The 25,398-nt window shown below is 38.7% G+C and overlaps 1 protein-coding gene across 1 annotated transcript in view; it reads right to left on the reverse strand.

Moving 5' to 3' along the window:
• COL25A1 (collagen type XXV alpha 1 chain) overlaps positions 1-23,891 on the reverse strand; it is a 426,836-nt gene extending 402,945 nt beyond the window's left edge. Inside the window, 2 exon segments of the mRNA XM_057310227.1 lie at positions 21,821-21,890; positions 22,978-23,891. Of these exon segments, the coding sequence (XP_057166210.1) occupies positions 21,821-21,890; positions 22,978-23,274 (367 nt within the window). The 5' untranslated portion in view covers positions 23,275-23,891.
• Between the last annotated feature and the right edge of the window lie 1,507 nt (positions 23,892-25,398).

The raw sequence follows: 25,398 nt of genomic DNA on the forward strand, positions 1-25,398 counted from the left end.
CCCACGATTATAAGCAGTTGCTTCGGTAATTAGCTGAATTGAAAGACAAGAGTGAAGCAAGGGGGGAAAGGGAAACAAAACATTCTGACTTGATTTCTTCTGCTTTAAAACAGAATTTTGAAAAATTTCTCTTCTCAAAGTATCTAGCAACTAATTTGGATTCTTTTTGCCTGTAAATATTATTTTTTAAATGTCCCAAAAAAGTTTGTTTTTTCATACACTTCAAACAACAAATAGGAGTCTCTGTTGAAAATATTAGTGTGTAGATCAAAGAGAAATTTTACTCAATAGCAAATACCTGGAAATCTTTCAGAGAACTTAGATGACACAGCATCACCATGCATGGGATTCTGCTTTGTGGCCCAAGTAAAACATTTTATTACTCTTATGTTACACCATGACTTGCATGTGAATACTTTCTTATTTCTAGAACTGGAGTATTGTTCTATTATGGTAATGAACTTGAATTGAATCAGCACATCAACTCAGGCCACCTCTTTGCAGCACAGTAACAGAACTTGACTTATATAATTTCAAACCCAGTATAATTTACTTCCTGGTCAGACCACATGTAAACATGTTTAAATGTTCTATAAATGTTCAATGATTATATCCTCTGTCTATTCATATCTCTTACATGTTGAAATAGTATATTAAAATAAGAAATATTTGGCAGTTTCATCAAATAAAAGGGCTGGATGCCTTAAAATACTAATTTTTGTTCAATTTAGGCTTATAATTCCTTGGGAAATATTTTTTATGTTTTTCCTATGAAATTACGTTTGTAGAGCTGAATGGTCATTTACCAGCTCCTACAATATTCTGAAGAACTAAATATACATGCTACCAAATCAAGAGACACACATTTCTTGAAAATTTACAATATGCTACACTGAGTACTTAGGTCTGCCCAACTGTGAGAAACTGCCTTCTGTTAATGATGTAGTTAAAATAAGCATATTGTTCCCACGGAACACCTTTCAGTTTCAATTCTATTCATGAAGAATTTGGTGACTTGGACACGATGTTCACTTCTTTTGAAGAACTCTCTCAACAAATGATTTTCTTAAGAAAGTAAACTAATTCCCCAACTTGCTACAACTGGCTTAATATTCAATTTCAAGTTCTGCCTTAATTACAGCAATACGATTTTCATAGTCAAGGTTCAAGGAATCCAACTGATGTCGTGATCAGCTATCAAGAAGGTAATTTTCTGATTTTTTAAAAAATGTACCTCTCTCATAACTAGAAACGAACGGTGAGTTCTTAAAAAGCATAAAACGTATAAAAGCAAATAACCATACAAAGATACTTTATAAAACACGTTTTCTGGGGGGCCTGGGTGGCACAGCGGTTAAGCGTCTGCCTTCGGCTCAGGGCGTGATCCCGGCGTTATGGGATCAAGCCCCACATCAGGCTCCTCCACTGTGAGCCTGCTTCTTCCTCTCCCACTCCCCCTGCTTGTGTTCCCTCTCTCGCTGGCTGTCTCTCTCTCTGTCGAATAAATAAATAAAATCTTTAAAAAAAAAAAAACAAAAACACATTTTCTTCAGAACAGACCAGTTCCGAAAATCCTACAATAAAGAGGACAGACATGAACAGTCTGCTCTTATAAGGAAATCCCAAACTAATGATCCTAAGGGTCCTGAAAGATGAGGCAGGTTCCAGGAGGTAATAAAGACTTTATATCATCTCATGAGGAAGCTAGGGCTCCTAGAGTTCTTCCACAAGCTGATCTCCAACCCCCGATTTCAGAGCAAGCATATTTTCACAGAAGTCTTCAGACCAGAGCCAGTGCAAAAACACTTCAACACTTGATCATCATCCTTCTAACGGCTTTAACAAAAATCATACTGAGATTCAAGTATTTGCCTTGGTCTGAAATTGGTTTTTTCACACAAGTGAATGCTAGCTTTCTGGCTTTGCCATAGGATGAAAGAAAACATAAAAATATTCAGCACTTCAATAGGACTGATCAAAGAAGATGAAAACATGAGCAGATTTGAGTATTCCCCTGTCTTCACCAAAGTATATGTTTTAAAAGAGGTTTTAAGATGAGAAACAACCCAGATGTCCATCCACTGAGAGTATTTTTTTTAATTACACATCCATTCAATGAAATTCTATTCAGCTCTTAAAGCAACAAAAAATAAGACGGTATCATCTATAAAATATTCATGCCAAAAATTTTAACTGAATCTTAAAGGAAACACACTCTTTTGGCTCTCTGAGCAGCACCGTGGTTGTTACCAAGAACAAGCACCTTACAAAAAAGGCAGCATTTGCCTTGGCTCCACTCCAAGAAGAAAGTAGTTGATACATTTTCTAAGAAAGATTGGTATGATGTGAAAGCAACAGCTATGTTCAACAATAAGAAAGACTGGAAAAATACTAGTCACAAGAACTCAAAGAACCCAAACTTTATCTGGTATCAGAGGTTGCTATGAATTGACTTTGTCATGCTCTGAAAATTGGTATCTTGAACAAATTCCTGACATCGACTTATTATATTTTTAAAATTTTTCTCTTTTCCAAAAATGATAAGACATCTAGATTCCAAATAAATAAGATACTTTAAAAAGTTGGAGGGATGGGAAGAGCAGTTATTTTGACACTGTAGGTCTCTTTTGAATCAAACAGTAGAAACTCTAATTTTGCAAGGAATGACTAACACTCTACCTCTCGAGTGGATTTTAGAATGTAGAGGTGGCCAGGTGGTCCATTCTAGAAGGCATGTGGTTATGAGCTGGTTGTGACCTAAAGGGACAAGTTAATGGTGGTTTACCACTAGTAAGCTGCTCAAAACCGTATTTTACAAGCAGGAACCTCAATAGCATTCAAGAACAGGAAAAGGCACTTCCAAGTTCATAAATGGTTATAAAATGGTTATAATCTGGTTCTTTCCCCCAAAAAAGAAACTGCTTTAAAAGATTATATCCAGCTACTTAATAAGGAGCACCACTAAAGTAAAGAGAGCTCCAGAGGGTGTTTTGTTTTTAAGACGATAGCTTTATTTTACAGCAATATTAGCAATTTGCTAATCACGCTACTAAACTTCCCTCCTGGAAACACTTCACCTCCTTGAAAACCCTTAGAACAGGAACTGTTCTAAGTTACAGCCAAATCCACTGTCATTAACATAATCATAGATTCACCTCGCTGAGCTTATGGGTTATGTCAATATGTCATCCTGCAGGCAGCGGAAAACCAACCTAATAGGGAAACTAACAAGTCGTACATAGTTAAATCAATTTTGCTTCATGTTTTTAAAACTAGTTCATCTCTCATTGAAATTGTGCTGTTATATGAACACTAAAGTTCAAGCTAAGCAATTCTTCAGCTACTCCAAAAAATACAGTAGGATGTTGATGGATTTCTGACTGGGTTTTAAATCCAGCTCCCCAAAGAATAAGAGCAACAGAAACCAAAGTTTCTGCAAAGCCTTCAGAACAAAACTTCAAGAAGAGAAAAAGTGTTTCAAGAATGATTATTATAATTAGAATACGCTTTTGTACTTAGAAGACTACCATATTTTTTCCCTCTACAGCACAAAAATTGAACCAGGAGCAAAAAGTGGGGAAAAAAAAAAAACCCAAAAGTTGGTTCATTCAATGAAAGGAAAAAGGAAAAAAAAAAAAAAAGATTGTTAAGACCGTACCCACCAAAACATTACTGATTTGAGCTAAAGAGTGAAAAAATGAACAGACTTTAGAAGGAATTCTGAAAAGATTTCACTTAACTATTTATAGAATGAAGAGCAGTTTAAAATATTCTTAAATATCATTTGCTAATTTCTTATACTGTCCTTCTGTCGCACCCCCATCAAGAGCTCTCTATAACATCAGTGAGGGTACGAGCAAATCAGCACTAGGATCCACTTTCTTTTTTTTTTTTTTTTTAAGATTTTATTTATTTATTTGACAGAGATAGAGACAGCCAGCGAGAGAGGGAACACAAGCAGGGGGAGTGGGAGAGGAAGAAGCAGGCTCAGAGCAGAGGAACCTGATGTGGGGCTCGATCCCAGGACGCCGGGATCACGCCCTGAGCCGAAGGCAGACGCTTAACCGCTGTGCCACCCAGGCGCCCCTGGATCCACTTTCTAATGTGCAGTTTGACTATATGCGTTATGGGCTGCGCAAATGTTCATAACCTTTGACTCACTAATTCTACTTATAGGTTATTACAGCAATGCACACAAAGACCTATATTAGATTATTCACTGCAAAGTTATTTATAAAAGCCCTGAAAGTAATCTTGAGACATAAAAAGAGAGAAAGTATTAAATTATGGGAAATCCACATGAATATCATACAGAGATTTAACATGGTTCACAATGAATGTATACTACCTTTATCAGAAACTATTTTTTCTACTTCTAGAAGAAAAGCTTTTTTAAGTTTGCTGTGTTCTAAATTTACCTTTACAGTCTTGAGAATATTCATCTGAGTTGTGTATTATTAGGTTACTTGATACAGACTTTACATAAAAGGCTTTGATATACCTTAAATATTTTGTTACTACTCATGTCCAGTTACTATTTAAGTTCTATTATTACTGCTCTATCCATAGTGGATCATCAAAGAAACAAAGGATAAAGATCACAATTTTTGGGGGGGGATAAAGATTATTTTTTTAAGGAAGGAAAAATATCATAATAATAGTAGTCTGCATAGCCTGAAATGTATCACAAAGAAAACTAAACAGAATTAATGAGACAGGGTAATTGTATTGAAAAGGAGGAAGTTTAAATAAAATAAAAGTTCTTCAATTTTTCTCCAAAAATGAAAAGAGCATCTCTGTGTGTGGCTGAGCCAGGTCGCGGCTACCATGAAGTTCAGCCCTTAGACCAGACTAAATGACACACAGTGATTTGCTTTGTTTGGCAAAGTGCTTTTTAATAACATATTTAAATGCTTTTAGCTGGGTCTTAACACCCCAGGCTGACGATAGAATATCTGAGTCTAACAAACCTCACATAAGGATTACTTGCCTGGCATTTGAGTTCGCCTTCCAGCTTTAGACTTAAGTCCTACTTGGAGTCTCCCCAATTACACCAGGTTTTGTTTCTCCTTCCTCTCCTCCATCTCCTTTCTACTTACTCCTCAAACTCGACTCCTGCAAGTTGGAAACCACTTTCCTAATTAACCTTGGACAATCTTAGCTGAAGTTCTAAAAACCTCCAAACAGCTTCTCTGTATTTTAACCCTTCTACGTCAACCCATAGAACAATTTGCTCTTAGCCATGTTATTTTTTCTAAAAGGAAAAAAGTGTTCCATGACCAAACAAGTTTAGAAAACATGACACATCATATTCCCCATTTTAGAGAGTCACAATATAAAAACCCTACAGTGAAGAAATCTGCTTTTATTTGTTTAACCCAGTGTGTCTCTAATTTGTCTTGAAAACGTTCTTCCTCAGAAAATGTGTTAACATGAAAAAGAAATGGTGTTCTCAGGAATACAGCTGGACAAACTGCAATACAGTAAAGACCCCTGAGTGGATGGATCACTGGTAGAAAGACAATTCAAAGGTGCTCAGAAATAGATTGACGGCAACCAAAAGTGAAAGACTACTAGAAAGTCACTGGGCTCTTTATGAACTTTTTCATGTTCAGACATTTCAGCACAGAATCAAGAAAAACACTGCTAGTCAGCTCATCAAATTCCTAAGTCATATTAAGCCAAGAGGAGTTGGAAATTTATTTTTGAAAATCATTATCCTAACAAATCCTGATAAGACTGGAGCTAGGTTTTATGAAAATTTAGTGAAAATAAATATAAAGTCTTGATTTGCCTTCTTCTTCCAAAAACAAACAAAAAGGACCTATACAATAAAAGGAAGACAGGACTTAACAGCAGCAAACATAAAAAATACTTCGGGTTTTCATCAACGTTAAACTCAGTGTTGGTAAATACGATTATGGGACCAGCAAGAAAATTCCTGTAATTTTCAGGCTGCCTGAGTTAGCAGTATAGTATCTAGAAGTAGGGAAATTTTCATCCCTCACCCTCTCTTTTATTTGCCAGTCAGGACCTATCAGAGCTTTTATTCAAATCAATATTCAACACTTTAAGAATGAAGTTGACAAACTGAAACACCTGAATGAGATAAGACATTGATTCCACAAAATAAAAGCATCAATAGGAAATATAGTAAATGATTTCCAGCATTTGAAGACTTGTCATAGTACAGAGGTATTCAATTTATTTTTTATGATGTGGCACGAGGATGCTGATGGTGTACAAAATCACATGATGGGTGCTCATAAGGAGATAAATTTCAACCTAACGAAAAGATGATGCTTTTTAACAAGCCAGTATGAAGACTGAATGGTTTATTCAAGAGATAATTACAAATTGAATAAATAATTAGCCAGAATGGCACTGAGGGAATTCAAGCATCAGACGCAACGTAGGTCTAGCTAACCTTTAAAGACCCTCCCAAAACTGAATACCATCAGAGACAACATTACCATTTGGAGACAACATTACTAAAAACAATGCAATATACTCTATATGGAAACGCAACTATCAAAGTCAGTGGGTGCTAGAAGCTGAGTCAGGAGAGCTAATTGTTCAATTTTCAGGATTTTGCAAGCCCATTGTTCAATGCAGTCATTAGTATAATTTTAATTTTATGAACTTACAACAAAATAAATTGTATTAAAACAAAGTTAATAAACACTCAAACCTATCACTTCCTAAGGTCACTTTGTTTAACTTGAAATCAACCTTGTTAGGATATTTACACTCAAAAATCTGCAATTGCTACAAATCAGGACTTTTTTTAAGAGCAGTTGTTAAAGATTTGTCATCAGCACACCACATCAATAATACATTTAGTTAAGAATTATTTATAACGCTCTCACAAATACCATTTGAAGATATGTCGAATAGAAGTAGAAATCGAAGAAATCTTCCTCATGAAACAGGAGAACCAGAAATAAGAAGCAGCATCTGAACAGGAAAAGTGATCTGCTTTCTCATTGAATAATAAATTGTGGTGCATTAATACAATAGAGTTACTCTACCGACTTTAAAAACAATGATGTGAATCAATCTGTGTAGGAGAGATAAGCAACAAATAACACTAGACTCATCTGGAGAGAGATGAGATACTGTGTACCACTTTTAATTCAAATGTTTGCATTTCTTGGCATATGTATTATTTTGATAATAACAACAATGGTGTAATCAAACACAAAGAAAGGGGTCAATCTTGAGCAACACCTTGACCAGAAGGCAACAAACAAGCAGCAGCACAAAGACAACAGACGAAAGCAGCCTTGACAAAGGTAGCAGAAGCAGAGAGATATTCTTAAACCCAGAGAGCACAGCACAGAATGCCTCCTGCTGAGGGGAAATAACATATCCTGAAAGTTCGGATCACACTGCATTTCCTGTTCTTCTAGGGGAGCCAGCAGAGATCTTGCTATTCTTGCCTTCCTTATTCATGGGATATCTTTAAAAGAAAGGTTCTCAACTGGGGGTGACCCCTAGGGGACATTTGGTAATGTTAGAGACGGCTCTGGTTGTAGAAACAGAGGGGTGCAACTGGCATCTAATGTGAAAAGGCCAAGAATGCTGGTTAACATCTGACAATGCACAGAAGATCCTCACACAATAAAGAATTATCCAACCCAGGGGCTCCTGGGTGGCTCAGTCAGTTAAGCGTCTGCCTTTGGCTCAGGTCATGATCTCAGGGTCCTGGGATTGAGCCCTGATCAGCAGGGAGTCTGCTTCTTCCGCTCCCTTTCCCCTCCCCCCTGCTCATGCACACGTGCTCTCTCGTTCTTGTGCCCTCTCCCTAATAAATAAATACATAAAATCTTTAAAAAAAAAAAAAAAAAGGATTATCCAGCCCAAAATGTCAACAGTGACAAAACTGACAATCCCTGCACCACTATTGCTTAAGGCCACCTGAATGGATCTCTATTCTTTATAACCCAAGGGAATCTAGCCAAGACCCAGAGATTCTGTCTTTGCTAGAAAACATGGTCATCAAATCTGAACTGATGTTCAAGAGAGCCTACAAGCCTTCTTAAAAATAACTTCCATGAAAGGTAGCCTGGGGAGAGGTTAAAAATGTTGCACTTGACCTAACAACTGACAGAGATCATTTTTCTTCAGAAAAACCATCTAATTGAAGTGGTGTTAGCATTTCTGCAAAGTATCGTAATATTTATTGGAGAACTTCTCAATTTTCTTAGAAGAAAGTAAAATAAATTCAAACACCATCTTCTCTAATAACATGTTGCTATTTTTGAAATTGTGAAAGTAAATGAACTGGAATTATGAGTTCAAATAACAATTATCATTGTAATTTTAAATCCATTAAAATTAGATACAGTTGGCTACAAGCTCTACTTTTGTAGCTTCTCTTTCAGTCTTCAGTCTGCATAACTGACACCATTACTCCTCCACCAGAGCTTTGCAGCCTACTATTTCTTTAAATAGTAAGGTTCACCGCACAGGGTCTTACCCATAGTAAATCACTTTATCATGTAAACTTAATCGTAAATACTTTATCAGTTAAGTGAACAAAAATACTTTCAAAAGACTACTATACATGATCCTTTCACCTTTGCCAGAGCTGACTGATGTTAGGTAATACCAGAAATCAGTTACCACCCATGATATATAATTTTTAGATACTAATATCTAAAAATTTAATATTTATAATTAACTCTCTCCCCTACCTGATAATATGAGACTGCCAGAACATAAGCGGCTTCTGAATGAAGGTAAATATCACTCTACAAAAACCACCAATAACCATGTGGTTTCAATGTATCCCCTCCCATTTCCGGCTGCCATTCTAAAATATTCTTTCTAGAATGTATAGGAATGGCCATTATCTAGCTTGAGATATTCTTCTGACAAAATCTCAGTGGGCTGAGCCAAAAGGTGTTAGCAGCTGAAACAGGTGGGAGCACAGAAAAGCATGCATATCCCTGGGCCGCTGAGGCTGACCTGTTTTGGGTGCTAGTGAATAAAGTGAACCTGTGAGTTGGTAGCAATAGAGGTTGTGGGAGATCAAAGAGGCAGGGGCCAATGGGACAGGCAACCGGAGAGGAATAAACAAATATAGCTTAGAGTGTGGACTAAAGACGAGTCGTTTGAAGCAGTAATACATGAATATGATGGGCGTACCCAAGGAAAAGCCAAACTAGCACATATTTGAAGACAAAGCCAAAATGGCCAGAATAGCAGCACATAATCCCCGAGGCAACCACGTGCTCACAGCGGATAAGCCTATATAAGTAATATAATTGCCTGGATACAGTATCCCAAAACACAAAGGTAAGGTCGGCAACTTTCTTTAACATTAATGAAAGTACTCCCTGATAGTGAAATACAAGAAGCTGAGTCTTCCAAAGCGGTCTATTACCTTAAACAAATATTCAGTGTTATGAATTTAAAGTCCACTCATGCAACTCGCGCCAGTCCTGTAGGCCTAGCCATCAGCACAACCCTCATGGGGCTAGTGCATACAGTCTATAAAGCTACAGTGAAAGGATCTGTCCTTTAAATAACGAATCTTAGCAACACTAAGAAAATTAACTACTGCATAACCCATAAGATAACAACAAGGACAGAGACAGGTTAATAAACAACCATTACTACACTGAAGAGTAATCAAAAAAGAAAAAGAAAAAATTTACTTACTTAAAGAATTTTTTTTCCTACGAAGTTGCTTTAGTAAAGCAGGGGGAAATATGTGCTTCAGTGGAAAACGGTGCATTACCTAGAGCATGCCTTTCCCACTTATCTAATTCTGATTCTTTCAGAGCTATTTAAAACTGTAAGTTGTAGATATCTAATTGCAAAGCAAAATAACTCTTGTCATAGGCATGCATATTCTTTCTAAGTGCCATTGACATCCCTCCCTTACTGTGGAAAAAGTCCAGTTTTGCCTCCATTTATACAACAATTCCAGTATTCTAGAACTATAAATGTGTCTGGTTTTAAATTCTCCTTTGAACTAGTTAAAACATCTTATCAGTTACTTCTTTAATGATTTAAGTCAAATCTTTCTTTTTAAAGATTTTATTTATTTATTTGACAGAGAGAGAGAGACAGGCAGCAAGAGATGGAACACAAGCAGGGGGAGTGGGAGAGGAAGAAGCAGGCTCCCAGCGGAGGAGCCTGATGTGGGGCTCGATCCCAGAACGCCGGGATCATGCCCTGAGCCGAAGGCAGTTTCTTAACGACCGAGCCACCCAGGCACCGCATGATTTAAGTCAAATCTTTAACCCGTTTGTTTTATACCTGTATGAAAGGCATGATTTTACCTTTTTTGAAAATTATCTTAACAGTAATTTTTGAGAAAACAGTTCCTTTTGGAATTTTGGGAGAAATATTGACCTTTATCATTGATTATTTCCTCAGTTACGCTGCTGGTTTTCATCATAAGAATAGCTCTTGCCCAGGAAAGGCATAGAGGTTTTGAGACCCAAGGGTGATAATGCCCCTGAAAGAACAGATTAGAGGGGGTCTATAAGCCTAGTAGAGTGTCACCAACAGAATGGGGGCAAAATAGAGTTTTTATTCGTGCTAGAGAAGGTAAGGGAGGGAAGGAAGATAGAAAGCAGAGTACTGAAAGCAGAGAAAGCAGAGAAATCTCTTAGGCACCCCGCTATAGAGCAATACTTGACTCGAACGGGAGTTCTCGTTTAGGAACATGGAAGATACTCATTGTTTGTAGTTTCATAGAAACATAGCTGTATCCCAACGACAATCCTGTCTACTCTGTTTGTCAACCACAGATCCCATCAGGCCAATGCTTGTTCATTGAGAACCTGACAGAGCATCATGTCTCTACAGGTGTGTTTGCTGTGTTTGCTTTTGGTTTTCAGGAGTTCAATGAACATTATTCATCTCATCACAACCTATAACTGTGAAAGCTACGTGAATGCTACTGGCACAGTTAAAAGTGGAAACTTGTAACAAATTGAAAATGAGGAGAAAAATGATGAATGATGCATAATACAAGGGATAAAGTGTGACTGATTAGAAAATCCCTCTACCTGGGTTTCCTTCTTGAGGACTGATACTGGAAGAAAAGGTTTTCTGCTCAAACACATGAAAGGCTTAAAAGAATAAAACACATTTTGAGTCTCATGTGTTACGGGCTCACACACAGAAAACAGGAAGTATACTTCAGACCTCTCAATTCAAGGATGGTTTTGACATAAAAATAAATTGATTTCTTTTTTATATTATAAAAATGGTAACATAAATTTTACCACCAAGTCATAGCATTCCTCATATAGAACTTGATTGTAGAACCAAGCCAATATCAGGAAAGTAACCTCAGAAGAAGCTGAAATTTAGAGCATTAAATAACTTTGCACAGAAGGAAACTATATATAAGAATATAAAAGCCCTGGTTTCTTTATGGATGTACTTTTTCAATGCTCGAGTTTTTCCTTTATTAAACACTTCCAGATGCATAACATGTATGGTGGTACTAAGCCACCACTGTCCGTCTTGCTTCTTAAACTCCTGGGAAGTTGTCAGCATAACGGTAGGACTTGGGAAGTAAATGTAGGCCATACAATTTGTACAGTTAAACCTCTTTTTTCTAGCTTATGAGAGTTTGGGTTGGTATACATGATCTCTCCAGCTTTTAGTACCTGGTCAGCCTTCCTATCTTTGCTGCTTTACTGCTAATTGTCCTCTCTTAGAAGGTAAAGTAACTAAAGTTAAGTTAAAAAAAGAAAAGTCATTTATCTCTTCAAGGACTTCCCCAAAGTCTATAGGTTGAGACTATATATTAAAGAGAAAATAAATTTCTCACCAAAGCTCAATCACTTGTACAGTTGCTGTGTCATTCTATTATCTGTCCAATAAGACAATTGAGGAAAGTGTTGCATTTGGCCAAACTACTGTCCACAACTAGCTATTCAAATGGTAAATAGCATTGCTGATGACAGTGGACATTCATTTCAATGGGAGGTAGAGTATTGCTTTTCAATTGCCTTTTGCAATACTTGTTACAATATGATTGCAGCCAGATTTACACTTTCTCTGTGAAATGTACTGTACATATCATTCACTATTGGATAAAATATTGTTGTTAATTCCTAAAGTTTTTCCCTTTTATTATTTAAACATAAACGTCCAATTCACATATTCTCATTATACTGTAAATTTCAATTTTAATACGTAAACATTATCAGTTTAACACACAAAAATCCAATCAAGTAAAAAAACCTCAAAGATCTTAGAAGCATCTTTAACAACTCTCTCAAAATATACTACTTGCGGAATAGTTATTTTTCATTTACTACTTTATAAACTAAGTATTAACCATTAGTTAAAAAATCAACTGCTTTAGGGGCGCCTGGGTGGTGCAGTCGTTAAGCATCTGCCTTTGACAGATCCAGCGTTCCGGGATCAAGCCCCACATCAGGGTCCTCTGCTGGAAGCCTGCTTCTTCCTCTCCCACTCCCCCTGCTTGTATTCCCTCTCTCTCTGGCTGTCTCTCTCTGTCAAATAAATAAAATCTTAAAAAAAAAAAATCAACTGCTTTAAATATATATATATTTAAAAGGTAATGGAGTGCCTTAACTTGGTGATAAGGCCCCATATTAATATCTAGAATTAAAGAATAAAAATACAAAGAAAGAAATTTGGAAAAGCACAGAAAACTTAATAAAATCTTTAAAAAAAAAATCAACTGCTTTAAATATATATATATTTAAAAGGTAATGGAGTGCCTTAACTTGGTGATAAGGCCCCATATTAATATCTAGAATTAAAGAATAAAAATACAAAGAAAGAAATTTGGAAAAGCACAGAAAACTTATAAACAAGAATAATATTGTGACTTGAAGGCTTAAAAAAATGAGTAACTTCAAGAAAATGGATGAGGTGGGATACTGATTTTCTGATGAACAATGTCACGCTCAGTCATACTGTGCACCTCCCCAGCTTCCCAGTGCTCCTACCAGTATTACACCCCCTTTGCTGGACAGCTACAACCCATGAAAGAGATAATATTACATTAATAGTCATTTCTCGATTCTATTCATTTTTAACAGATAACTTTGCCTCTATCATTCCTAGTAATGTTTCCAGTTACAGAATTTTGGAGGTGAGTTCTGTGTTAACAAGTATATGGTATCCTTAGACACGGGAGCTGAGATCACACTGGCGATTGGATTTCCGGTGATTTTCTCTCAGTATCCTATGGAGTCCTGAGGTTCTTTGGATACTACCATGGGGGAGGGGGCTGGGAAGCAGAAAGAAAGAGCACGTAGGGTGCTGGCCACTGTCCCCTCAGACCTCTGAGGTCAATCAGTGTAGCTAACATTGTACCTGATTTCATTTACTGAGTTTCTTCATACGATTAAACAGTTCAGCCTCTTTAAGAAACATTGGAAAACACCTGAACTACTTGATTTCCAGGATTTATATTAGCTTTAATACATTGTGGCTTACAAAGTCCTCAGAGAAAATGTTAAAAAGCCATGGGGATAAGAATATTAGTGTATGTAACGAGATAAAGCACAATAAAAGTCCTCAACCAGGTCAATTTGACAAATCTCCATTACAACCATTATGAACTTTTATAGAGAATCTTCTGTAGAGAACTCTGCAATAAGCCCTAGAGATTCACAGATACAAACCAGAAGCCTGACCATGGAGCTCAAAAATGACATTCGTAGTTATGGACTCCCAACCCACTCCCTCAGGAAGTAGAATATAATTATACCGTGAGACCACTTAGCAGTCCGGGTCAGGATCTGCCCACAGGAGTCACCTGATCTTTGACCCACTTCACTCATCTGACCCCCCAGCCAGATTGATAACCATCCCCAGAAAGGCAGTTATTTAAGAAGCGTGTTTCCATTCTAGCTTCATCTGCTCAAACCTTGAGCCCTAATTCTTTCAGTAAAAAAAGATTTTTCGTATTTCAAAGTTCACTTAGCCCTAGAGTTTGCCAGAATTTCTAGCATGACTTTAAAGTCAAAAGGTTGGTTTTTTGCGTGATTTGTGGAAATGTTTACCTTACGATCATATCATGTACCTCTAAATAACGCCGGCTGGATTCGAGAGCCCCTGAGACAAAATTTGGAGTTTCATAATTCCTAGAACGGTTATACAAACAACTTACCTTTGACAGCTGCCAGAACTGACCTAAGATACAGGAATGCTGGGAAAGAACTGCATGAATTTTCCAGGCTAGATATTTCATTCTAGCATCTTAAGGATCAAAAATAAGAACACAGTTCTGGCCCTGTAACAGACTTGAAGGAGGGACTCCTAAGAGATCTTTCTCTCCCTTTCACTGTTACAAGAAGCCGAACAGAATGCTGGAGAAAGAACTATAATGGAGAATTCTTCTGACTCCCTTTACATTATAATAAGAACTCTAAAATACCAGGCTTGCTAAAAATGAAAGTAAAGCTATATGATTCCAAGAGATTACGGGATATAGGTGGCGTTTTCCTCCTCCCCTTTTCCTCCTCTTACATGTGAACTCTTTGGTAAAGAAAGAAAAAATAGACTCTACCCCTGCCACAACCAACCAGTAAAATTCTCAATATTACCATAATGCGCAAACTAGAGCTGGCTACAATTCATCCGCTTTACTCTGCCACTTAGCCTAAATGTGAAAATTGTATTTAAATATGTGCTGACCACATTTCAAATATAAGAATAAAAACTTTGCGTATATAAGCCAGAAGCCCAGAGTTTCTCAAATCTGAATTATTAATATCCAAATGAACAGACACAGTTTTTGGCATTCCTGACAATCAGACTAAGCAATCAGGCTAAGGAATACAGTATGAGAAAAATAAGGAACACATTTCAACTATCATATGGTAACTGAAGTTGAAATGGACACTACAGATGAAATGATGTCAAAATCATGATAGTGGGGGCGCCTGGGTGGCACAGCGGTTAGGCGTCTGCCTTCGGCTCAGGGCGTGATCCCGGCATTATGGGATCAAGCCCCACATCAGGCTCCTCCACTATGAGCTTGCTTCTTCCTCTCCCACTCCCCCTGCTTGTGTTCCCTCTCTCGCTGGCTGTCTCTATATCTGTCGAATAAATAAATAAAATCTTTAAAAAAAAAAAATCATGATAGTGATTCCAAATGATTCTTGATTCTGAAAAATTACAAAAGATGAGCACAAAGTCCCCAACTGGTAAATTCAATTATATTGAGTTCATTTATTCTAGCTATTGGAATACTGGCCTCAAGTTCATACCTGTGAATTTAACTACTAAATAACCAAACTTTCGACTAATACAAGTGTGAAATTTACTAGATTGTTTTAAATATCTTAAAGCTCGTAGGATAATCTAGTCTTCAAACAGAGATAGAAGAAATTGCTTGCTTCCTCCATTAATCTTTTCCATTGCAAACAGAAGTCAAGAAATCAGCTAGGAATTTAACCGGGAAGGAACTGACAGAAGTCCCACTATTCAGCTCAGTTCCTCCTCCTTGTGGTCACAAAGGGAAGGTGCCTGCCATCTGGTGGCATTTCTTAAAGGAATCCTATATTTAAATGACTTACAGAATAGTCCTTTGAAAGAATGTATGATATCAATGAAAAGTGCTCAATTTTAATTTGTAAGTGATTCCACTTACTTCTGCTTCCCACTCTCCTGCATTCCTCCTTTTCAAAAGTCAATTTAAAATATTTTTTAACTGCAACAGTGCTGAACACATCTAAATGAAACAACACATACCTAAGAATTCAATATGCGGGTATGCCACCATCATTGTTAACACACATTGGGGGGAAATGTGTTAACAATTATGATTCACTAAACCACGGCATGGAACTTCACCCATATTGGCAAATCAGGGAGAGTGGGGATGCTTCTGGGTTTAGCCATCACATACAGGGCTCCAGCCTGCAGCCCAGACCAACTCATGCATTGTTTTCACATTCTCAGCTTCCATCAAATCACCAAGCGGTGTATATAAAGTGGTAGGATGAAATAAAAACACTTTTTCTTAATAGGTTTTGGATGGTTTCCTCTCAAGATAACAAAGATTGATGTTATTTTGATGAGTGTCTAGTGAGGTACCCCCTGAAGCAGGAAATGCCCCCCCCCGAAAGGAAAAACAGTCCTCATTCTGGCATGTTTCCCCACCAGCTCTCCATTTACCTAATTTTGTCTGAGAAGATGCCTTCCTTCTTCATTCCTAGACCTTATTTTGACATTCAAATAGTGTTTTTTTAAATGCCATGTAATTGATTTTGCAGTTAGAAACCAATCAGAAGTACAAAAGGTTATAATGGCCCAGCAAGGCTCGTTCTATCTATACATTCATCAGATGAGCTAGAAAGAATTAACCCCTATGCAGAATGTATGCCCTTTCCTTAAGTAATTCCCAGCTCATGGGAAAACAGAATTATCCAGCTAAGTCAGAGAAAAGAAGATCTGAAGAACTCGCTTTTTAGTAACTTTTAGACAAGAGAAAACAGAAGAGAAGCTAAGAACCAAGAACACTACTTCAAGAGGCAATTTGTCCCTGGTCCTTTGGGTGACAGGGCATTTTGCCAGCTGTCATTACTGGACCAACTAAAAGTGTTACACCCAAACTGTTGTCCCCATTAGGACTAAAGCCATTTAACATGAATGCTTTGAGGTGCTTGGATGTCACGTTGTATTGTCTGGCCTTACCAGAGAAGAGGAGAGCCTGCTATTCTCATTTAAATAGCATTTATAGCATTTTAATTTGTTTTCTTTCTGCAAATCATTTCTGACTATTCTTTGCCTTACATAATTGAAAATCTACACATTATTATACCCTTACTTGATGCACTCTTTCCATTCATTGTGCAGCTGGTTAGGAAAAATGTACAGCATAAGTGAAAAACCATGTTAGTAGGATATACAAGTTTTATATGATAAAGTAAATTTCTGTTAGCAAGGTAATATAAAGGTCTTCTCATATGATGGGAAAGGGTGTACAACCTTAAAGCTACACTTAACATTTATTTCTACCAAAAATTGAGAAGATGCCTCAAGGCCACCGGAGGCTGTATCACTTACATATATGAATCAGAGGTACTTTTATTTGCCTACATTTATTCTTCTTTTGTATACAATCATTTTCATAGACTTGCAGGGTGTATAGGGACCTCAAAAGTCATACAGTCTATCTTTATTATCTCTAGCTAAATTCCCCAAGCAGATGACTAGCTGTGCTCCATTTCATCATCATCAGTGAATGGAGAGGAGCCAGGTCCAGGGGCACTGTTCAATACCACCAAGCAGGAAGTTTTGACTCTTATTCAACCCAAATCTCACTGTTTTCAGAAAAAAAGGTAGAATAAATCACCATCCTATTTACCACAAGATTTTATATATTCAAGTCACTTTTTTGCTTCAGTTGGGTATCAGTATAGGTAAATCAGGTATCAGTGTACCTTCATCTGACCATAAGTTCTTGGAAAGCCAAAAGCTGCAGAGCAGCTTTTTATCCATTGCTAGAGCTTTTATTTGTAATCAAAAGCCATATTTTCTTATATTATGATTTCTCCTGTGAATTTCTCCACCCACCTATCCCTCACCCCAAAAAAGAACAGAACAAAAAAGTCCTTAGGATTTACAACCTGAAAAAATTGTGGGCATGTGCCCCAAAGCACACAGTTCTTTTTCTAGGTTGCACTTGTCATGACCATAAATTCATGACATTTACAAATAAATCCCTGTCTATTACCCTCATTGAAATGTAAGCTCCATGAGGGCAGACAACGTGTCTGGTTCGTCAGCATATTCCCAGTATCTACTGTAACACTTGGCACACAGCAGGCTCTTTATACCTAGGGGGGCAACATATGCACTTGAAAATCGTTCTAGTGCAATACTCCTATTTTGGGGCTATGAAAATAGTCTATAAAAGTCATTCTTGGAAATCACTTGCCCAAGATTGTATAACGTGTTAATGACAAAGCCAAGATTATAACTCGATTCTTTATTGTCCATCCACATTTTCTGTCCATTACGACACAGAGGTTCTTGTATCTAATATCCTGGGCAAACAACACTACCGATGAGTAGGGTACAGAAACATTTCTGATCTAAACATCTTTTGGTTGGTTGCCTGGCTCCCAGTGTTCCTTACCAGTTGGAACATAGAGACCCTCCTATAAATATGCCTGGTTTGTACATACTTTATGAAGGACTCCAAGAACAAAACCCAACACAGGATTCTACAGCCATAGCAAACAGCCAATTTATTCTCTCTTATGAGTGTCAAGTTTTACAGAGGCCAAGCCTCAGAGGCCAGCTGAATTTCTATGGTTCAGCTACTACTAACTCAAATATCATGCTAAGTAGAGCTTCACTTTGTATGGCTTTTTAAATTTTATTTTAGTGTTTCTTTAAAGCAAAGATTCAAAAAATAGAGCTTCCCCTGAGCACATGAAAAAAGGAAATGTAAATTTTCAGGGAGCGACGAAGGTAATTTAAAATTAGATTATGGTGATGGTTGCCCAATTCCATAAATTTATTTTAAATTTTTTTAAATTCAGACTTAAAATGGGTAAATATCATAAATCATATTTCAATAAAGCTGTTTAAAAATAAGTGTGAAAATGAGTCAGACAGTTGAACCACTTCTTTTAGAAAACATTTGGTATCAAAACTGTAAAGACATAACTTCATACTCTTTTAAGCACAAATTCTATCTACCTCAATCATGGTTTACCTACAAGGTCAAAAATTTTTCTTTCAAATTTGGTAAAAATAAGTTAGTAGACTAATATAGATATGTGCAAAGAATGAATCTCCATCGATGTGGCACTAAGAGATATTGACTCATTTGATTATCTGCATGAATGAGCTACAGATATATTTGCTTAATTAAGCATAGTATTCTCAACCAAAACCTGCCATTAACTAGCTATTGGGTTTTGAACAAGCTATATACATTTCAGGGCTCAGTTTTCCCACCTATATCATGTGTCCCCATGGATCAGATTAGAGTTAAGTAGTATACAATATATTTAAAAGAATAATAACTGCTATAATCTAATGAATAACCACTAAGAAACCACATTTTGGTAAATTATCAACCTCTAAGGAAGGTAGTATGAACCACTTTTCTGCAGACGAGGAACCTTGAACATGAGAAGTTTGACCAAGGCCCTACGGTTATTTAGTAGTAGTCCCAGGATTCCAATCCTGTTCGGGTCCAAAATCCGTATTCATTCTCTATTGCTCATTGGACTTTGTGCTTTTGATTTTGTCAGATGTGGGCATGAATCCTGACCGTGCCTTTACTATGCTAAGTCGGTCACCTCCTCTGAGTCTAGTTTCTTCATCTGTAAATATGAGATTACTAATATTTAACTTCAAGGTTGTTGGGAAGAGTAAATGAGAGTGCTTCCCCTACAATTAGAAACCATTCAATAATAGTCTTTCTCATCCCTCTCCCACAAAAGTTCCTTCCTGTGTTAAAAAAAGGAAAAATCTATAAATTCTATGACTTCCTTGTAGCCTACCTGGGTAAACCTCACTGGGACTGAGTTCTATCAAAAGCAATTAAAGTGAACACAAACAACACAGCATTAGTCCTTTGCTATCAGTCTTTGGCTCTGTGACGGAGACTGTCAACAAGAGTGTCAACTTCAAGGGGTGGGCATCTGTCCACAGGAACTGAGCTGAGGTCACAGACTTGTCTCACTCTGCCCTACAAACAGATGTCTGGGTGACAACTCTTAGTCACTGCAAACCAGGGTTAAAGCCAAACCAGGTGGGAAGCTCCGTATCTCCTTTCTAATCCACTTGGCCAGGCCATTCATTCCCTAAGACAATACCTCACTGACCATAATTCAAAATAACTAGTTTTCCCTGAGGGTACTATTTTCAACATAAGGCCTTTATTTTGGTCATGTCTAATTATTCTACAAGCAGAAAAGAGTGTACCTATAACAGTGATTTGTCAGCAGGAAACCTGTTTGATTCTGCATATTGGAATGTGCACCTTCAAATGTTTACCTTGCAAGTAACCTGGTGAAAACTGATGTAATGTGGAGCTCTAGTGGTGGCAAGAAAGTAAAGCAGCCATTAGTGAGAGCCAACAAAAAGCCAAGGAAACCACCTTTAATTATTTATGTATGTGTTATTGTGGTAAAATCACCATGTCTTATTAAACTAATACGTTAAGAAGAAAATGGTTCAAAATTATATTCCAAGATAAAATAAGGTAAACTCTAACTCTAATGGCTTTCCTCCAGATTACAAATTAGACCTCAACAACTAACTTACATCAAACATCACAAAGCAGATTTAAACACAAAAAACAACTCAGTGCTGTGGTTGTCACTTTTCTACTTTTTACCAAGTTCACTAAGAATCCTATTAATTTAACACTAGGTATTTTTCACATAGCTAACAAGAACACCGTATACAGAAAATTCTGGACTCTAAGTGGTATGATCAGTGAAGTCTTGTACCAACTGTCTTGGGAATTTAAATAATCCCTACAGGCTGATGAGGTTGTTGGAAGTTAATTCCTGCACTAGAAAAGTGCCTTCCTTGAATTTCTAACTTCTGAGGTCTTTCCCAACTTAAAACAACCAAGAGTGAAGCCTACAATGTCAAACATTAACTCTTTGTTTTCTTGTTATCTAATGTATATGTATTCTCAATTAAAGGGCTTCCTTTAAAAAAAAAAATACAGCTCCATTATGGTCAACAATGTAGCAGAACATAAATAATAAAATTTTTATGATATACAACCAGGAGTTGACATTTGAAACTTTTAAACATAGTGCCTGGTTTAGCTGTGTCAAAATAAGTTATCATGAAAAAAAAGAAAAAAAACATTCAGAATATGAAAAAATACAGGATCTAGCCTTTCCATATATAAGTATCTTAGGTATCATGTTTCTGAACATTAAAGAAAATGTAACAGATTCATTTTTCTGTAAGTGTTGATGGAAAAAATGAAAATGCTCATAAATGCATTAACAACATTTATCTGAAATAAAAATCTCAAGATTCATAGGGGAGATTTTCATGGCTTATATCGGTTGAATCTACTAGATGTTTTCCAGTGGACACATTCCAATGGCTCCTAAACTGTTAGATCTACAGTTGACTGACTACCAAGCCTCAGAGGTCTGTGAATGTAGATTTAATGATTACACAGGGGTTTTTATTCATTGATGTGTCTCTTCTCCATCCATCTATTAATATGCTGTCATTAAAACAGTTCCCAAATGCTACACAGAAAAATGAAAAAATATAACAGCCTTTTCTGAGAAGTTATCAAGAATGCAATAGCTTGTAACGAGAAGCTCAAGATAAAGAACTAATTTCCTTTCGGCCCTCATCATTAACTATAGGATAGGAGAGAGAACCTTTTTGATAGAAAAGAATAAAAGCAGGTGTAGAAGTTAAGGTAATTTACTAACATAACTGTATGTCAAAGGGAACAAATGGAAATCTGTACTAAGGCAATATTGGTCACCAGGGAATTCAGAATCTAACATGTTCTGCAGGCCTTTTCACCACAGACATGAAAACTGAATAAAAATGAAGAATATGTTTCAATCTGTGAATCTAAGAACTTTGTCTTTGTATGCCATCTTGCCTGTATTTTCCTTGGTGATTCTCTCCTTTGCTTTCCCATAACAGGCCTTGATATGCTGCTTAAAATAATATTTGGGGCTCTATTTGCCATTCTTTTGACTGAGACATGTTGATTTTATTAAGTAAGTTGGGCCTGCATTCTTTCTTTACTATTATTACAGGTAGACTTGACAGATACAGGACTTTTGTTTTAAAAGTGCTCTGCTATGGAGGAAACCTTGTTAAATAAGTTCCATTTTACCTGCTGGGCAGTTGCATTCTGAAGGTGCTTCTCTCGCGATTCTTATTTTAGCCATATGTTCATAGGATTTCTGTAGGAAAAGAAGAGGTATTATCATCAGTAGCATGGTAGAGAAATGGGTTCTTTAGGAACTCTTGGCCATATGCTTGATTTACCAGCATTTGAGAGCCTGCATAACTAACATTTACATATGTACTTGGACTTTAGTCAAAAGGTAACAGTACCCAAGCCCTAAAAAAAGAAATGACTACTGACACTGTATCAAGACTGCTGGACTTGTACAATATCTTCCTCCATTCTTCAACAACCACCACCCTCGTCTTTCTCCCTCAGCTCAAGCATATGTAGTCAATGCAAAAACCTGACTTTAACACGTTGTAGTTTTAGGTAAGCTAGGGATTTTAAAACAGCCACTATCTTATACATGAAGGTCAACTGCTTATCACGTTGTGCTGCAACCACTGCCAAACAGCCTCTCTGTTGGAAGAGCAAGTTCCAGAAAACCCCCTAACTCTAGTCTAATGCCGCCCCTAGTTGTGATAAATGTAACCTAGATTCCTTTCAACTCTCAACTGCAATGGCTCTGCATTCATAAACACCCCTACCACTGCATCCTTTATAAAAAATTAAGCTGCAATTTTTTTCTGTTTAAAACATTGAATATGAAAACATTTAATGTGTGAACCGATCAATTTAAAATCACATATAGGCTTATTTCACTTCTAAGAGTGATTACCATTTGTGTATTAATAACACCGATGGCCCTAACCTTCTTATAACAGATGAAGGACATAACAGATGTTACCTCTGGAAGGAATATTCTCCACAAGGTTGGAAAAGATTCTTATGTCTCTCTAGAAAACGAAAAACAGATAAAATGCCACCCTGCCATTCTGGCCACCCTTCCCTCTTCCAGTCCTCCCTCTATGTTCAGCATGCAAACCTTAAGAGTGAGGGAAGATGATAGAGACAGAGAGGGTGATATCAAAGGATGCGCATATCCAAATATATGCTACAGTGAGCATAGATGGTCGCCTAGCATATGCACACTCAGCCACACCAAGTATGCACAGAGTAAGGGTAGAGGCTGGTCGTGTACACAGAATCACACCTGTGCAAGATATTATCCACGTGCAAAATACCCCAGCCTTTCACACCTGAGCCAGAAGTTGCTCCACTTTCTCTTGCACCATTGCTTTGAGCTGATCCAGGCCATCAGGAGGCAGATGGATGGAAGGGTCCCCTTTTGCGGATTCGAGAGCAGCGATCCTCGCCTGCAGGTCGTTGGTTTTCACCCCCAGGTACAGACAAGACATCAGGGCCACCACTGACAGAAGGGCCGCCAGGGCCGTACACGGGGGCACAGTCCAGGCACAACGCTGCCCAGCGGGGCTCGGGTCCTCGGAGCCTGGCTCCCGACCCCCACCTTTCCCTGCATGCTTCTTCACCAGCATCGTGGAGGGATCAGCTGCCTCGGCTTCGCCTCCCACTCTCTACCACTTCCAAGAATCTTGAAAGGAAAGAAAAAGGACGATTCCTCCAAAGTTCAGTCTGGGTGGCTGCACAACTAGTTGGCGGAGATCGAGCCGGGGCGCGGAGATGGAGCTCCGCTTTCCTCAGCGCCGAGACCAGCAGACGTGGACCATCCTCTCCGCTTTCTTCTCTCCCCCCAGCTGGGAGTGAAAAGCACCCTCAGTCCGGACTGGTGGCAAAAAGGTAAAAACCGGAATGAAACCCTGCCGGTTGGCCCTCCTGGACCCTCAGAGGACGGACACCTCGGAAAGGGTCCTCGAGAGCGGCCGCCCAGGGTCCAAGGGACAGAGCGAGAGGCGCAGCGAGGGGCCGCCGCTCGCCCTCGCCACCGAGCACCCGACCTGTTGCGTCTCTGTTAGTTTGCCTTATTTCTACCTATTCAGTGTTTTTCCGCACGCCGACCTGTTTGCCACCTAGATTCAGCTCCAGGCAGAAAGGCTGAGAGAGACCGCGAGAGCGCAGCGCAAAAGAGACGGCTAAGAGGGAGAAGAGAGAGAGGAAAACGAAATAACCCAAGGAGCAAATTCGAGTGGCGAGGCTTAAGTCGCGGCTGCCCGAAGTATCTCCGCAGCTTCGCGTGTGCGAGCCTTAAATACCCTTCGGGATGCTCGTGTGTGAGCGTGTGTGAGTGCGCGCGCGCTCGGAGCTCGACGTCCCTCCCCCGACCCCCTCCCGGCGCCCGGCCTCCAACCCTGGGCTCCCGCAGCTTTGCGTCCCCCCTTCGAAAGCCCCGGCAGAAGCCCACCTCATTAGCATAATGTATTCACCTTCGCCCTGCCCGCGGGCTCCGCCGGAGACCCTCCGAGGGGGCGGAGAGCTCGGGAGGGAGCTGAGCAGGAGGTCTATATTAGCATAATATATGCAAATAGCGGAAGCGGCCACCGTGATTGGAGGGGAGCCTGGCGACCCCTCCCCCTCCACGCAGTAACTTCAGCGTCCCCTAAGGCCACATCTCCCGCCTGGGCCAGGGGCCGAAGCGGGGTCTACTGTGGGGAAGGCGGTAACTCCGGTTTATCCTGACTCGGCCCAGCGCCCCCTCTTTATCCCTCTTAAATGTGGAGAAATGGCCTCCAGGAGGGAAGAAGTGAAGCAGAAAGCTCTAGCTCTCCAGATCTTCCCTCAAAAGCAGCGGCGGGAGCTATTGCGATCTCGCTCTGGTGCAACCTTTCCCCCTCCAACCTCACTTTCCCACATGCCCTGAGGCGAAGTGTCTGACTGACGCCTGAGGTAAATGTCCCCACTTCCCTTCTCTTCCCACAGCCGCGCTGCAGAGTCTCCGACTAGGGGAAGTTTTCTCTCCCCTCCCCCAGTTTCCTTCTGTCTTGATGGGGCTGAGTCTCCTCCCCGCTCGGTGTTCCTAGTCTGTACTAGGGTGCTAATGCGTTTTCCTGATTCCCTGTTTTGTGGGATTGAAAAAGGTACACGCATGTCTCAGGATTTAGGAGAGGACTGAAGAATGAGGTCAATTTTTCCTCTTACCTGATTCTCCGCCCTCTGGATCATATTGCAAGTTTTCTGATGGGATTTTTTGAAAGGAGGTAATAAGTAGCATTTTAACATCTAATCGATTTTGAAAAAAGTATCTCACATTTACTCCAAAAAAGTCCCTTCTTATCTCCTCTTCCCCATATATTTTTCTTATCCTTCTTAATCAAGCTAATGTCAGGTCGATGCTCATTAATGTAAACAATCAAGGAAATACTGCACTAAGCTCGTCTTTCACAAACGTAAAGAATATTGCTAGGAATGAAGCAGGGTAAAGATGTTTCAACATTTGTTGATGGAGAATACAGAAATGAAAAAGGAGTAAGGGATGAAACAGACACAACATCGAAGGAAAACAGTGAATTGTGTTATAAAAGCAAAAGCAAAATTCCTTACAGTTTGTATTACACAGTAGTCTCAAAGGGTTGTCCCAGACTGGCAACATCATCAACTGGGAGCTTATGCAAAATTCAAATTCTGGGGCCCCTCCCTACACCTACTAAATCAGAAACTACTATTAATGATTCAAAAACGCAGAGATCTGTGTTGTAGGGAGTCCT

Source organism: Ursus arctos, unplaced genomic scaffold (genome assembly GCF_023065955.2).
Source record: "Ursus arctos isolate Adak ecotype North America unplaced genomic scaffold, UrsArc2.0 scaffold_11, whole genome shotgun sequence".
Classification (NCBI taxonomy): domain Eukaryota; kingdom Metazoa; phylum Chordata; class Mammalia; order Carnivora; family Ursidae; genus Ursus; species Ursus arctos.